The sequence below is a fragment of the Schistocerca cancellata genome, chromosome 5, assembly GCF_023864275.1.
Source record: "Schistocerca cancellata isolate TAMUIC-IGC-003103 chromosome 5, iqSchCanc2.1, whole genome shotgun sequence".
In the NCBI taxonomy this organism is placed as follows: Eukaryota; Metazoa; Arthropoda; class Insecta; order Orthoptera; family Acrididae; genus Schistocerca; species Schistocerca cancellata.
Genome location: NC_064630.1, coordinates 495,741,134 through 495,757,583, shown reverse-complemented (window position 1 = coordinate 495,757,583; position 16,450 = coordinate 495,741,134). Strand labels below are relative to the sequence as shown.

At 39.8% G+C, this 16,450-nt stretch overlaps 1 protein-coding gene and 1 non-coding gene across 2 annotated transcripts; one reads left to right on the top strand and one right to left on the bottom strand.

The window, feature by feature from the left end:
* Positions 1-392: 392 nt before the first annotated feature.
* Trnaw-cca (transfer RNA tryptophan (anticodon CCA)) lies at positions 393-467 on the bottom strand. Its single transcript has one exon. It is a non-coding gene; the product is annotated as a tRNA-Trp (tRNA).
* Positions 468-6,417: 5,950 nt separating this feature from the next.
* Positions 6,418-6,918, top strand: LOC126188628 (putative gustatory receptor 2a). Its single transcript, XM_049930229.1, has one exon. It carries the CDS (start codon positions 6,418-6,420, stop codon positions 6,916-6,918), a length of 501 nt encoding a protein of 166 aa, XP_049786186.1.
* The last annotated feature ends 9,532 nt before the right edge of the window (positions 6,919-16,450 follow it).

The following is a 16,450-nucleotide window of genomic DNA, read 5'->3' as shown; positions in this document are numbered from 1 at the left end:
ATGAGGTAAGAATTTAATTCTGATTTTTGTACAGGGCCAAAGACCGATATTTCGGTTTAATTGAATTTTCATTGTCACAGAAGTTTTATTAGCACTGAAATGTTTTTCATTATTTTTGCGGAAGCTTACACCAGAGTCAGATTCCGAATTTCTGTTTAATTGTCATTGTCAGTAAATTTATCTGCTGGGAGATTACGTTAGGTTGTATTCTTGTTAACATTCAAATTATAGTCTTTCAACATTTTGTGGGAAAGTTTCACTTGGCTCCATTTTATTAAATATTTACGTCCTTTCTTTTAAATTTTTGTGGGGAGGTTACAACTTCCAAATGAGATTTTCAGTTTGCAGCGGAGTGTGTGTTGATATGAAACTTCCTGGCAGATTAAAACTGTGTGCCGGACCGAGACTCGAACTCGGGACCTTTGCCTTTGGAGGGCAAGTGCTCTACCAACTGAGCTACCCAAGCACGACTCACGCCCCGTCCTCACTGCTTTATTTCTGCCAGTACCTCGTCTCCTACCTTCCAAACTTTACAGAAGTTCGCACTTGCCCGCGAAAGGCAAAGGTCCCGAGTTCGAGTCTCGGTCCGTCACATAGTTTAAGACTGTTTATTTTAAGTAACATTTCTCTATGTATGTATGTATGTATGTATGTATAAACGCCTGAAGATGAACGAAACATGTTTGAAACGCGCTGCATTATGTTAGATTAAGCATAAAATAAAAAGTGACTGGTAGCAGAAACTTGAAATAAATAATTATCCCACACAGTTACGGTTTACAAACATAGCCATTATGGCTGAAAATAACTGTAAAAGGTGATAAAAGCCTTACTGGTATTTCTTTTCTGCAGGAAGTGATGCACCCAGTATATGTGCTTTCTGCTTGTGTCGCGTCTTCCCTTCTTCAAAGGACCTACCGAGAGCCCAATGGCCACAGCTCCTTCCGCCGACACTTTCATTTTGGTATCTAATTTCCAAAAATTCGAACGAAACAAAAGAAAAATCCGTCCGTACGCGGTATTCCGATCGAAACGACTGAGAGAGCAAGAACTGCAACGGGACGACCCCGCCGAAGAGACGGACAGTCCCACTATAGCGTCCACATACCAGCTTTCGACGGGCCAGTGCGCTGCGTCGCGCGGAAATCGCAGAACCGGGTGCGGCGCATCGTGGCGGTTGGCGGGCGACTGCGTTGCAGCCAGCGATGGGGCTCGGCCACCGCGGTGGGCGGCGAGCCAGTATGTTGCTGCTCCAAGTCCGACCTTCCCTATCTCTTCCATTAATGTTATGTGATAGGGGTTGGAGACTGATGAGCAATACTCAAGAATCAGACGAAAGAGCGTTTTGTAAGTCACCCCTTTCGTGAATGAATTACAGTTCATCAAGTTTCATCCAGTGAACATCTGGCCAACTTCAGTTTTTCCTACAATTTTTGTTTGATGATTCCAGGGCTTTGATGGCTGCTCCTAGGTGTATCCGGTTATGACTGTTTACCGTGTTTCATAGGCGTAGCATAGACGCACAATACAGGGCGAGTCAAAAGTCCTTGGACACCTTCATAAGTTGGGAGATTAAAGGGAAAATTGAGATGTGATGATGGTAACATAGATTTGATGTGGGCCGCAACTTTTGGAGTGAATGTCATTCATGGCCGCCATCTTGAAAACCGTGATTTTGGTTTCTAGTCATTTTTTAAAAAATGGGAACATCATATAACACTCGCTTGAGCTCCGGAATTTAGTGGTGTAATTTGTTTTTGTCTATCTTGTACAGTTTGGAGGTTGTTAATGTTCGAAGTTGTTCACGTGTCAGACCCACTTTAGTTCACCTGGAACAAAGAGAGACATGAGTCGGTATCAAGGTAACTTTGAACATTAATAACCTCTAAACTGTACGAGATAGGCAAAAACAAATTACACCACTCAATTCCAAAGCACAAGCGAGTGTTATATGATGTTCCCATTTTTAAAAAAAATTATTTGAAACCAAAATGGCGGATTTCAAGACGGCGGCCGTGAATGACATTCACTCCAAAAGTTGCGGCCAACGTTAAACGTATGTTACCATGGTCACATTTCAATTTTCCCTTTAATCTTCCACCTTATGAAGGTGTCCAAGGACTTTTGACTCGCCCTGTAATGTTTCTCTCTACTGGTTACACGTTTAGAAGTGTCCCATACTAATTCCTAATCTCGTGACTCACCCTTCCTTCAGCTGACAAATCGAAACCACCTCCTGTTACCGTGATTTGAAGGTTTCTCGGAGTCGTTTTGCCATTACAGACCACGAGACAGGCGGTATGTAAACGCTTCGGATTACCTATCTTGCTTAGCCTTACTGTAAACACAAACTATTCCAGTTTGAGCTTACGATTTCGCTCCCTTTTCATCTTTGGTTTCTGCTAGCTTTATGTACTACTGTGTGGACATTACTACGCGTTGATGTAGATGGGTGGATCGAATAACAAATGAGCAGATACTGAATCGAATTTGCGAAAAATAAAATTTAAGGCACTGCTTGACCAAAAGAGAGTAAATGTTGATAGGCCACATCCTGAATCACTGAAGAATTTTCAGTTTGATAACGGAGGGAAGTGTAGGGTGTAAAAATCGTGGTTGAAGATCAATGGTTAAATAGAGTAACTGGGTTGAAATGGATGTAGATTGTGGTAGTTACTCATAAACCAAAAGCCTTCCATAGGATAGATCACCATGGAGAGCTGTATCAAACCAGTCTTCCAAAAGCAGGGCATAATAACAAGAAGTGAATTAACTCTGTGATCTTACCATAGACGCTCCTACAGTTGAAATATACCACGTCAAATTTTCCTCTTTCTAGTCTACAAGGATGAATGTCTACTCTATATTAATATCTCCATAACTAGCAGCAACGCAGGTGTCATTAGTAAACAGGAACGGAACAGCTACCAGAATTATTTTGATATTCATAGTGACCTCTCTACTAATGTCCCAGCAGCTGCGGTCTGTTCTACTTCTCAATCAAGACAAAAGAGCTCTTTCTCATAGAAATATCAGGACGCAGACATCTTGAAACCTAGTATAGCGCGGCTTGAGCAAAGGAAGTAGAAGGAAGATTAGAAGTTACCTACCCGTCGACGCCGCAGTACTATGAGCCAGAGCACAAGCTACGATTACGAAAGGCTGGGAAAGGAAATCGGCATCTGCTCTTTTCAGAGGACAACATCGATTTTTGCCTGGAACGATTAAGTGAGACCACGGAAATCCTAAAGCCGGATGGTGGCACGGGGATATGAACCATCACATCGTCTTTCTGAATGCGAATCCAGTGTGCTAAGCACTGCACCACCTCGCTTTAGTTTGAGCAATGATTTTAGTGTTGTTAATAAATATATTGTGTTTGTTTCTAAACCTACTTTCAACAACGATTAACTCGTTTTTTTAAAGAATGAAGTCTTATATTATCACCTGTCAAGAGGAACTCTTGTACTTCGCCCGAATACTCTCTGCTAGACTGGACTAAGGATTGCTATATGGATAATGAATTGCTCTTCTGATAACGACTTTGGGAGGACTTACTGACTTTGTAGTATTATTTTTCCATCATTAAGTCTGATCCTTCACTCCGACGCAGTTTTTCAGGTTTTGTGAATGTTAACTATATTCTGTGGTTGTTTAATTGTGAGTTAATAAAAGCTGCGTAGGTTGGTGCTTTTTCCGATTTAATACAACATTATGGTTGTTTCTCGCATCCTACCTGCAGTTGTCTTCTGTCATTCCACTCTTGCTCGTAGATTCCTTTCTGATATAGCTGTTCTGACTCATTTTTGTCACGGTGTTTTCGAGCGTCCTCTTCTTCTGCTATTAGTCGGAACCCATTCCATCATCTTCTTAAGCCATCTTTCCTCACTCAAACGGCATACAATGTCTACACCATCTTAGTCGTTTTGCTTCTATTTTTCCATTATAGTGTTGCTCTAGTTCATTCTCTTCCATACGTCTTCATTTTTAATTTTATCCTCTACCATCAAGCTACAGTCACCCCTCCAAAATCCTATCTGCATCGACAATAACTTCCAATTACTTCTTTCAGTTATTTTGCATATTTCTGCTCTATATGTTGCTATACTTTCTACAATAATTTTTTACTTTCTAATATTCGTTTCAGATCTCCTCCATAAAAGTCTATGAAACCTCATTTCATTGTTTCATTACTTGTCTACCATTACGAATGCAGGCTGCTTGTAATTAAACTTTCGCCATTTCAGATGACCGTCATAAGTACGAGTGACCGTAGGACAATGAATCTTTGTGGAAACATTTCTAACGAAATGTGAGAGGCAAATAAGGAATGAAGCATAGAAAAAAAAAACATTTTGGTTTCTACTTGGGAAGGCAATATATGTTAATCGCGTACGTTCCGGGTTATAAACGTTGCTCGTCTCTTTGCACTAGAGCGTGGATTCCATTTCACAACTGTTCTCAGCACTTTTCGAACGATGGCCCACGGAATGTCGCGACATAGCTCGTGCACTTCTTAAAGATTGCACGTTGTGTCCAATATCCTCAGCCATGGCAACAGTAACTTCTTCAGTAATTTGCGGCGCATTTCGGAGTCGGACTCTTCCAGGAGCAATTCCAAAATCGCCTGTTACTTCGAACTTCCGAATCATGTACTTCAACCGCGGTGCTGGAAGAGGAACCATTCGTATTCCTGTAATGCGACGAGAGTCGTGAAGAGCAGCGTTGGTATTGGTCTACACTGGCTGAAATAGCGAAAAGTTTAATTATAAACATCCTGTACATTGAGATACAGGGACCAAACAAGCCTGTACAAAATTGATGTTACAGTTATATATTGTGTTAAATAATGCCATGATAAACTTCTACTTTCGTAGAAGGAAAAGGACATAGTATTGTCAGACGTGGTCTGTTGTCTGGCATTTCGAAAAGACAACAGAGGTGTTGTAGAAGTCTTCCTGTCTGGATGACGTTACCAAGAAGCAACTCGTCCCTCGCTGTTGTAAAGGTTAACACTCCTCCGTGTTAGAGAATGTTCTTTTAATATCTCTCATCCTGACTTCTGAAAATAAACCTCGTTTTGTTCCATCCTGTACGACTGTATATTGCGTGCTGTTCTGGGGGAAAATTCCGCAACATAATAGGATGAGGGATGTCAGTGTGAGTGACAATCATACTTGACGAAAAATTTAGTTTACAAATTAACTGAGTTCCTAAATTGATTTTTTATTCCTTTCAAGATAAAGCATCCTCTACCAAATTATTTAGGAGAACAAGAGATACAAGATAATAGCCGCGATATTAACAAGCGAGTGACTCTACTGAGTAAAACGATTGTAAGGGTAGGTAATTATCTTTAAGTGTTCCTGGATAATTTTTTTCGAAAATTAACAAAGGAAGTAATGTTCTCGTGGGAGGTTAACAAGGACTACGAGCGGATCGATGAAATTCCATTAAGAATATTGCAATTTGTAACGTCTTCTACTCGTCCTACTGCGAACTCACACTCGGCGACCTGATCAATTCGAGTAAAGTCTGTAGGTAATGATGGACAGACTATGGAAGCGCTACACAGAGATCCGGTACTTCTTCGTTCTGTGTAAATTGTTCGGTACATGTCCAGTTTCATTTAACAAGAAGCATGTAAAAATAACGGTAACAGTCAAGGCGAGACTGTACTGTATATCGCTCGCTCTACTGATCCTTTTCTGTGCCCTTTATACTCTTCTGGTGCGCTTACCAAAGAGTTATGAAACTGTAGAGAACCTTGCTAAGTACTCGGACGCTTGCAATATTTTCTTCGCTACGGTTGCAGCTTTAACGTGTATTATTCGCAGCTCTACTTTAAAACAAAGACACGTCGAAAATTTCTGCTCAAAACTAATTTCAGTTGATGAATTTTTGTACGGAGACGAAGACACAGAATATTTACGTCTCGCAACTCGTTTGGTGTGGGGTGTTGTAGCTGTCACCTTTTATTCAGTGGTTTTATATGCTGACATTGCATGGCTCATGTTACCTATTTTGAAAATTTCTTTTCTGTTTGCTATTTTTGTCATGCACCTCATGAGCAACGTCGCTATTCTACAATATCTCATTCTCAATGTGGCGTTAAAAATGAGATTTTCAAGACTGAACAGGTATGTTCTGCAGTTATTCTTCCTGTCTACCAAAGACGCAGAAGGAGATCTCGACATTAAGATTTCGAAACTCTTAAGTAGTACAACAGAAACGAAAGATCTACAGCGTGACGATAAATTTTTTGTCAAGAAGTCTTTTGCCTCACTCCACTCAGAGGCTCAAAGAATTGTCAACGGACCTAAAAACGATGTATCCAGCTGTAATCAGGTAATGGTCACGGAGGAAGACGCGAACCAGCTGCGAAATTTGCGCAAAATATATTGCCTCCTTATCGAAATGGGTAAAGCCGTCAATGCGGCTTATGGAGTACAAAATCTCGTAGAAGTGGTCAGCTGTTTCGTGAGCATCGTGACGTACATTTACATCAGTGTTGTTGTCTTCTTAGATCTGAAGCCCGTGTGGCCTGGAATACCAAGGGGTCAAGTCATCACCATGTTCTCTCTGTGGATTGGACTCATGGTGGGGCGTCTACTGACCACAGCGTACAGCAGCGACATGGTCGTGCAAGAGACCGCCCGCACACAGCGGCTGGTCCAGAAACTTCTGCTCTTACCGCTGCCTGCTAGAAGTGGCTGTCCAGACGAGCTGCAGCTCTTCGGAGAGCAGATGGCGCGCAGTCGACTGCGCTACAGTGCAGCGGGGTTCTTCACGCTCGACCTGTCTCTGCTGAGGAGCTTCACAGCCACCGTCACCACCTACGTCGTCATCCTCGTCCAGTTTGGACTGTCTGGCGCGAACAAGCAGCAGAACAGCAGCGCCGCAGGGTGCACATGTTAACCAGACAGACAAAGTGACAGGTATCTGAAAGGACTATTACGCACACAGTTTGTTATACGGCTGCCAGTTTACATTTACGTACCAAACCTCTTTCTTTCAATGAAATTTGAATTTTTTGATTTTCACCTAGAAAACCTACTCTCTATGATAATCACAATTATGTTGACAGTTGTTATTTAGTCTTAATATGTACGTGGCACTGATATCAGTCAATGTAGATATATTTATTTGTTGTTTTATAAAATATTCACAGTATATCACCTGTTCATAGCTGTCACTGAGATTAATTCTTGGTTTGTGAATGACTGTAGGGAAACATTTTATGTTTTCCTGGATGTCAAGTGTCATGCATATTTTGTAAATACCCATTTGAGCGTGTAGCACATAGTGTTAATATTTTCCACTTATGTTTACATATGATAAGTCTAACTTGAGGAAATCATAATAATTCCTACAATGCTTTTATTTAGCAGTGATCAGGCAAAAAAAAACAACAAAATCTTACTCATCATTTAGTCCTTGATTTTAAAGAACAATGTATTGTATTCAAAATAATACTTGTTTTGTAAATAAAAGTACCTTTCATTGTGGAAATAAATAAAAAGAAACGAGTACAATGTGGTCCCACAATTTTCTCTGTATCATTAATCCACTTAATATACGGAAGTTTGCACAGTTGTAGCTCACCATATGAACAATAAAGCTTTGTTTAATTTGTGATGTGATTCTAAGAAAATTACTCTGGTAACATTTCTACGTAAAACAAGCAAGGAATACTATTCCCATTGGTGCTGACAATGAAGCCTCTTCCTGTGGCACTACCAAAGCACTAGAGAAATATAGATGTAACCAACTTTTTATGAATTCTGACCTTGAATACCTACCACACAAACATTAATGACAGAAATAGGGGCGTTCACATTTGGCGGTTCTGTGTAGGCCATGCTGATTAGGAAACAATGGAAGCTGATAAGGCATAAATACTGTGTTAGTCATAACCTTTATAAGAAAAATATTTTCATTCACTTCTCTCTTTGGAAAATACATTTCAGGCTACTGTTTTTGGAACTGGACCCACACAAAAGTAACAGTGAAACAATCACTTTCGTGTGAAGTGCGTTTGGGAAAGCCAGGAGAAGCCGAGTGTTTGTCACTGACTAAAATACGATTAAGTGTATGGAAGGCGTTACAAGTCGTAATTCCAAATATTCTTATCAAGTAAACTATTCAAAAGGAGCTGCCGACATATGTATCCAACTAATAGGCTACCTCAGTAACAGTGCTAATAATGTTCGGCATCGTGATTCTCACTCCCACGACAGACAAAGTGCACGATTTAACTTTAACAGCTAGTGACCTAAATACATCGCACTCTTGTTGTGTTAGTGCAGAGATTCTCATGGAATTTTCTTCACATGAAAATGAAGCAGATGGCACACTGGCACACTTTACACCAAATAACACAAAAATAGTCTATTAATACGTCTATGGAAAAAGTCTCTACCACAGGAATTGCTGTCCGCAGCCCGTGGTCGTGCGGTAGCGTTCTCGCTTCCCACGCCCGGGTTCCCGGGTTCGATTCCCGGCGGGGTCAGGGATTTTCTCTGCCTCGTGATGACTGGGTGTTGTGTGATGTCCTTAGGTTAGTTAGGTTTAAGTAGTTCTAAGTTCTAGGGGACTGATGACCATAGATGTTAAGTCCCATAGTGCTCAGAGCCACAGGAATTGCAGCGAAATTAATCGCTGTAAAATCGGAAAGAAAGTACAGGAAAGGCACATTATTTACAATTAATAGATAATATTATGAACTCTGCATACATATACTACACGAAAAGACCAAGTCAATTCATTGCTGGTGATGTTTACACATCATAACAACGACATTCCCGGTAAATATACATGTGCAAGTCTACACAAGAAATTTGCCGCCTCTAGCTCTACAACTGTAGATGTCCTTGTATGATGTTTCGCGCTGTCAGAATGAACAAGACAACAAGACCCGTCAATGGGGTGATTTTGGACACCGGGGCGAATTCGGACAGTATGGCTTATTTGCTCTTTGCCACTGTGTAGAAATAAAGAGTTACTTATTATAACGTCATTGGGCCAGTTATTTTAAGCGCAAGGTTGCAATTATCGCTTTCCACAACTTTTATTTTGCCTCAGTTGTTTCCCTAGGTGAATAATTGACGAACAGTCTCAGTGTTAAAAATCCATGCATTATCGTAAAGTGGAAACTTTGTATCGCTGCGCCGAGCGAGAAGTTATTGTAACCGTAATTGTCGACGCGCTCAGTAGCTAACAGCATTGAGACAATTTCTATACAAGTTTGTCGAGTTTCTCGTGCAAGGTTATAAAATAACGACGGTTTTTGTAAAACTGTGTACTGTGTGGGGTGATGTCGGACAATGGCAAGAAAGTATAAGAGCAGGAGAGGTGCTACAGTACGGTGTAATTATGACCCGGAACTTTTAGGTTAAGCTGTTCGTGATATTCAGAGTGGTAAATTATCGTACAGAAAAGCATGTTATTTGTATGGTATACCTAAATCAACCCTACAAAATAAAGTGCAGGAAGCACATCCGGAAAAAATGGGAGGGCAGCCAGTGCGAAATAAAGAAGAAGAAGAAATATTGAAGCAAGATATCTTGAGGGCTGCACATTGGGGATTTCCCTTCACTAAATTGGATATTAGATATTTAGTTAAAGGCTACGTTGATGAATATAGCCGAAAAGAGATGAAATTTCGTAGTATCTTGCCAGGAGAAGAATTCCTCAAACGACAGTCAGAAGATCTTTCCATTCGCTTAAGCGAAAACATTAAATGAGCTCGTGCAGAAGTGAACAAAGAGACAGTTTATTTCAATTCTTGCAAAACAAAAACTTATCTGTAATATATAAAATACATTTTATCATTCCATATCACTTATTCGTAACAAAGGGCTCCCTTAAAATGAGTAAAAAGTCACCAATATCAAATAAAAAGCATGTGGAATTTAAAAAAAGGCAGTAACTGTCCGAATTCGCCCGCTACATAGTGTAACTTCGGACAGAGATTTAAAACACACATGTGTCCTAAATCACCCAAATCCATGAGGTGACTTTGGACACTATTTAACTGCCTCAGATAAATATACTTACACATAAACTTTCTGGTTCTGGGATATTTTATTCCTTACACATATACCCTACCACTTACATGGCAATCAATTTAATCTAACAATATATACGAAAGTTACAATCAAAATAACGACTAAACCGTCCGAAATCAGCCAGTTTGACGATACTAACAGCAGGTAGTTTACTGATTTGTGGATCAATAGCACGAATTGTAGTAATGATACGAGACAAGCTATATTACATTCACACAACGCATTCATACGTAAATCTGGCTTCACGCTGATTGCCTACAAATTTTTACCATTTTTAAATTTATTTCATTAGTGTTTTGAGTTAGTAGTTCCTACCTATCACCTTTTACACATTACAAAAATAGGAATTATTCTGTGGAATAGAAGCTGCCAAGAAGAAACCTGTCCAATTTCTTTCCTAAAATAACTTTGCTGCCTGTCAGTCATTGGGTAAGTGAGTAAATATTTTGGTGGTAGCATTGTCCACGTCCTGTTGTGATAAAGACAAACTTCTTTTAGGGTAACGAATATAATTTTTCCTTCTGGTATTGTAATTATGTACATCATTGTTCCTTTTGAAATGCAGTGGATTATTTACAACAATCTTTGAATACTCTTTTGAAGTGTAGTCACCCCAGAACATTATTCCATATGACATTAGTGTCTCTTCCCAGGATTTGCAGAGATTCGAGGTGCAAAATTGGTGTGCATGAGCTACGATATTTTACTAGTTAGAAAATGCGTTTTTTCCACTTTAAATTCTCTCCACTATTGACACTAAAAATTTTGACCTGGCCATCCTAGTTATTATTTCCTCACCATGTGTTACACTTGTCGTTGGTGTAGCACTTCTAGATGTGCAGAACTGAATATGTTGTGTGTTTCTGAAATTGAGGTGGGGATCATTCATTGAAAACCACTCAATAACACGTTTAAGAAAATTATTTACCATTTCTTCTGTTGTTGTGTTTGTGAGTGGATTGACTGCAACACTAACCTGGTCCACAAAGAGAACTGATTCTACTTTTTTGCATACAAAGTGGAAGGTGTTTTACTTATGTTAGAACAGCAGTGGACTCAATTTTAGCTTTTTGGAACCCCATAAGCGATTTCTTCCCAATCAGAAAAATGTCTCCTGCTTTCATTGTTTCAATAATGAAGTATAATTTTCTGCGCTCTTCTAGTAACGTATGGCGTTATAAATTGGTTTTATATAACGTAAGTTCCATAAAGCCTCAGTTCATTAGAGAGGATGTTGTGATTCACACAGTAAAACATATTGGATAGGACACAGAATAAACCAACTGGTACCATTCTATTACTTAGTGATTGTTTAAACGGCATTCTTAGTTGAACAACTCTTCCGAATTCCAAACTGTGATTTACTGAGGATACTGTTGTTGCTCACGTGAGATACTGTTGTAAAATAAATGACCTTCTCAGACATCTTGGAAGGAGATGTCAGTTGTGAAACTACTCAGTAGTTATGGGCATCTCTCCTATTAGATTTCTGACAGAGCGGTCTAAACATGGGATGTTTCAGACTCTCTGGAAAATTTCCATATGTCAATGATACATTACATATTTCGGAAATAGTGCTTATTATGGGGAACAAGTCTTTAGAGCTGTATCTGAAACCTCTTTAAATCCAGATGAGTTCATATTATTGAGAGAATATACAATTATTATAATTTCCGAAGGATAAATCGGTGGGACATTCATATGTTTGAAATATATGTAAGCTTGTTGTTCAACACACTCTTTCGATCTTTCACTTGAACCATCCCTATGTTTTCCACTACATTTAAGAAATGATTATTAAACATATCTGCTACCTGTGACTGATCATTTATAGACGCTCCATTTATTTTAGTAGTAATGTTATCCTGTTTTGTACTTTTTGTCGTGCCTCTCGTTCCACTACATACCATGTAGTTCTGTTTTTCGAATTACTAATATTTGCCATAATGTGCATGTTCCTTGATTTTTAATAAGTTTTCTTAGCAATTTTGAGTAGTTCTTGTAATGAGCAACTACTACATGCACTTTACTTTTTCTTACCAACAGATGCAGTTCCATTCTCCTTCCACAAGGTACTTCAAACGTTCTAGTGAACTATATTTTTTTCACATGACTGTTTACTGTCCTTTCTGACTATCTTCTGTGGCAAGCTATTTTAAAATTTATAACGGAATATATTAAATTTTATATAGTCATTTCGTTTATTCTAAATTTCATCTCAAGTCAGCTCTTGTAAACTACTCTTAGAATCGTCTGTCATGGAATCATTAATTATTCTTACTTTGTCATTTATCCTAACTGACGGTACATCGTGGTAAGCGAGAACATTTGTCACTGGATGTATAGTTACTGACTTGCTTTGAGCTTCATCAAAGAAAACGTTATCAATTAAGGTACCATTTTTCCTATCAGAATCCATTAGATAATGTACGCTGAAATCGCCACAGACTGTTAACTACTTCCTGCTGTTTGACAGATAGCACAGTAAGGAATACATATTCCTCTTAAACAGTTCAAAATTTTCCAGTAGGGAACTACAAACGATTACCATTAAAAGTGAACTATTTTTCACTATTAATACACAAGGACACGGATTACTGGAAAATTTGGAAATTTGTGGTACTGAATTATGGGAACAAACTGCTGAGGTCATTGGTCTCTAAGCTTACACACTATTTAATCCAACTTAAACTAAGTTACGCTAAGGACGACACACACATCCATGTCCGAGGGAGGACTCTTAACTTCGCGCGAACAGTAACAAGACGCTTCAGACCTCGCGGCTACCTCACGCGGCACCGGCATACAAGATCATCTTGTCTCAGTGGTTTCTAACTTGCGTTCTGTCTTCACATATGTCACAATTCCTTCTTTTCTCCTATTATTTCTCTATTGGTAACATGTTATAGTGTAATCTTGTATACGAGGGTTGTCCAGAAAGTACGTTCCGATAGGTCGCGAAATGGAAACCACAGTGAAAACCCAAAACGTTTTATTTGCAACAGTTAGGTACACCTTCCACCAACTTCTCTACATAGTCGCCGATCCAACTTCGAGTTTAGTCGTAGTGTTGTATCAGCTTTCCCATATCCTCGTCATAGAAAGCAGCCGCCAGTTCTTTCGGCTAGTTATCTGCACTGGTCTGCAGTTCGTTGTCTGTGGAAAAATGTTGTCTTCATTGCCAGCGGTTAATGTGAGTACAGATGAGACTCAGGGGGAGCCAATTACGGACTGTATTGTGGGTGATCAATCACTTCTCTTCGGAAACGCTGCAGGAGCGTCTTCATTGCCCCTGCAGGAACTGCTCGGCAGTTGTGTTATGTGGGCTGCAAATCTGTAACCAGGCCCTCATACTTGCCGGGAGTCGAAATTCCCTACGCATCTTTAGGTGCTCACTGTTCACTCAGAACTGAAAAGAGCGACGCTACACAATCGACAGGCATACTAGAGACACTGCCCAACACATCTGTGCAAAGCTCTACTAGATTTTCCCAGTGGTTTCCATTTCGTGGCCGATCAGTACTTACTTTCTGGACAACCCTTGTATTTGACTTCTCTAACCCTGTGGTTATATGCTACTCAGAAAGGCACAGAATGTCGATCTTTTCAGAATTCTCTAATGTTTCCAAACAAACAGGAAGTTCTTCCACCTAATTACTCAGTTCCCTAACATTTAGATAAAACAGGCTAACTTACTAAAACTATATACAGAAGATGGTACGTATCTTATGATACGTTTAAGATATACAATGAGACCACTGAAAGTATGTACGTTCTTTAGTCTTCGACATACACTACAGTCAGTTACATGTACACTAATTGATATGCGTGTTCAAAACGCTGCTTTTGTAGAGTTTCAATGTTCCTGTGCAACGACACCTTGGCGGAGTTAGACAAGTGGTGACCTTAATAAGGATTCCAAGGTAATGCACATTGACATTATTCCACTTGTCAGATGAGTCATCGGTCCCTCCCCCTCTTATTCTCTCTCTCTCTCTCTCTCTCTCTCTCTCTCTCTCTCTCTCTTTGTGTGTGTGTGTGTGTGTGTGTGTGTCTGCGGCTATTACTATGGGAAAGCACAACTAGCTTCTTGGACATTTAATATGTCCTGCATCACGAAGCTCCAACAGTTCTGTAGCGTAACACTCAACTCAAGAGAACAGTCCACGAGAAGATCTCCAGTGTCTTCTACTCCCACACTTCCTGCAACTATTCACAATTCAGCAAGCTTATTGTACAGTAGTTTTGAACATCTGGCTCATGAAAAACTGCCCTTAGATCTGTAGTTGTGTGCTATTGTTGTTGTGGTCTTCAGTCCTGTGACTGGTTTAATGCAGCTCTCCATGCTACTCTATCCTGTGCAAGCTTCTTCATCTCCCAGTACCTACTGCAACCTACATCCTTCTGAATTTGCTTAGTGTATTCAACTCTTGGTCTCTCTCTACGACTTTTACCCTCCACACTGCCCTCCAATACTAAATTGGTGATCCCCTGATGCCTCAACACATGTCCTACCAACCGATACCTTCTTCTAGTCAAGTTGTGCCACAAACTCCTCTTCTCCCCAATCCTATTCAATACTACCTCATTAGTTATGTGATCTACCCATCTAATCTTCAGCATTCTTCTGCAGCACCACATTTCAAAAGCTTCTATTCTCTTCTTGTCCAAACTATTTATCGTCCATGTTTCACTTCCATACATGGCTACACTCCATACAAATACTTTCAGAAATGACTTCCTGACATTTGAATCTATACCCGATGTTAACAAATTTCTCTTCTTCAGAAACGCTTTGCTTGCCATTGCCAGTCTCCACTTTATATCATCTCTACTTCGCCCATCATCAGTTATTTTGCTCCCCAAATAGCAAAATTCCTTTACTACTTTAAGTGTCTCATTTCCTAATCGAATTCCCTCAGCATCACCCGACTTAATTCGTCTACATTCCATTATCCTCGTTTTGCATTTGTTGATGTTCATCTTATACCCTCCTTTCAAGACACTGTCCATTCCATTCAACTGCTCTTCCAAGTCCTTTGCTCTCTCTGACAGAATTACAATGTCATCGGCGAACCTAAAAGTTCTTATTCCTTCTCCATGGATTTTAATATCTACTCCGATTTTTTCTTTAGTTTCCTTCACTGCTCGCTCAATATACAGATTGAGTAACATCGGGGAGAGACTACAACCTTGTCTCACTCCCTTCCCAACCACTGCTTCCCTTTCATCTCCCTCGACTCTTATAACTGCCATCTGGTTTCTGTACAAATTGTAAATAGCCTTTCGCTCCCTGTATTTTACCCCTGCCACCTGCAGAATTTGAAAGAGCGTATTCCAGTCAAAAGCTTTCTCCAAGTCTACAAATGCTAGAAACGTAGGTTTGCTTTTTCTTAATCTAGCTTCTAAGATAAGTCGTAGGGTCAGTATTGCCTCACGTGTTCCAACATTTGTACGGAATCCAAACTGATCTTCCCTGAGGTCGGCTTCTACTAGTTTTTCCATTCATCTGTAAAGAATCCGCGTTAGTGTTTTGCAGCTGTGACTTATTAAACTGATATTTCGGTAATTTTCACACCTGTCAACACCTGCTTTCTTTGGGATTGGAATTATTATATTGTTCTTGCTGTCAACACCTGCTTTCTTTGGGATCGGAATTATTATATTGTTCTTGAAGTTGAGGGTATTTCGCCTGTTTCATACATCTTGCTCACCAGATGGTAGAGTTTCGTCAGGACTGGCTCTCCCAAGGCTGTCAGTAGTTCCAATGGAATGTTGTCTACTCCCGGGGCCTTGTTTCGACTCAGGTCTTTCAGTGCTCTGTCAAACTCTTCACGCAGTATTATATCTCCCATTTCATCTTCATCTACATCCTCTTCCATTTCCATAATATTGTCCTCGAGTACATCGCCCTTGTATAAACCCTCTATATACTCCTTCCACCTTTCTGCTTTCCCTTCTTTCCTTAGAACTGGGTTTCCATCTGAGCTTTTGATATTCATACAAGTGGTTCTCTTTCCTCCAAAATCTCTTTAATTTTCCTGTAGGCTGTATCTATCTTACCCCTAGTGAGATAAGCCTCTACATCCTTACATTTTTCCTCTAGCTATCCCTGCTTAGCGATTTTGCACTTCCTGTCGATCTCATTTTTGAGATGTTTGTACTTCTTTTTGCCTGCTTCATTTACTGCATTTTATACTTTCTCCTTTCATCAATTAAATTCAGTATTTCTTCTGTCACCCAAGGATTTCTACTAGCCCTCGTCTTTTTACCTACTTGATCCTCTGCTACCTTCACTACTTCATCCCTCAAAGCTACCCATTCTTCTTCTACTGTATTTCTTTCCCCCATTCCTGTAAATTGTTCCCTATTGTGTGCTA

What these genes read in the sequence shown, in the direction of transcription:
- LOC126188628 (XM_049930229.1), top strand. Translation starts at nt 6,418, where the DNA reads ATGGGTAAAGCCGTCAATGCGGCTTATGGAGTACAAAATCTCGTAGAA.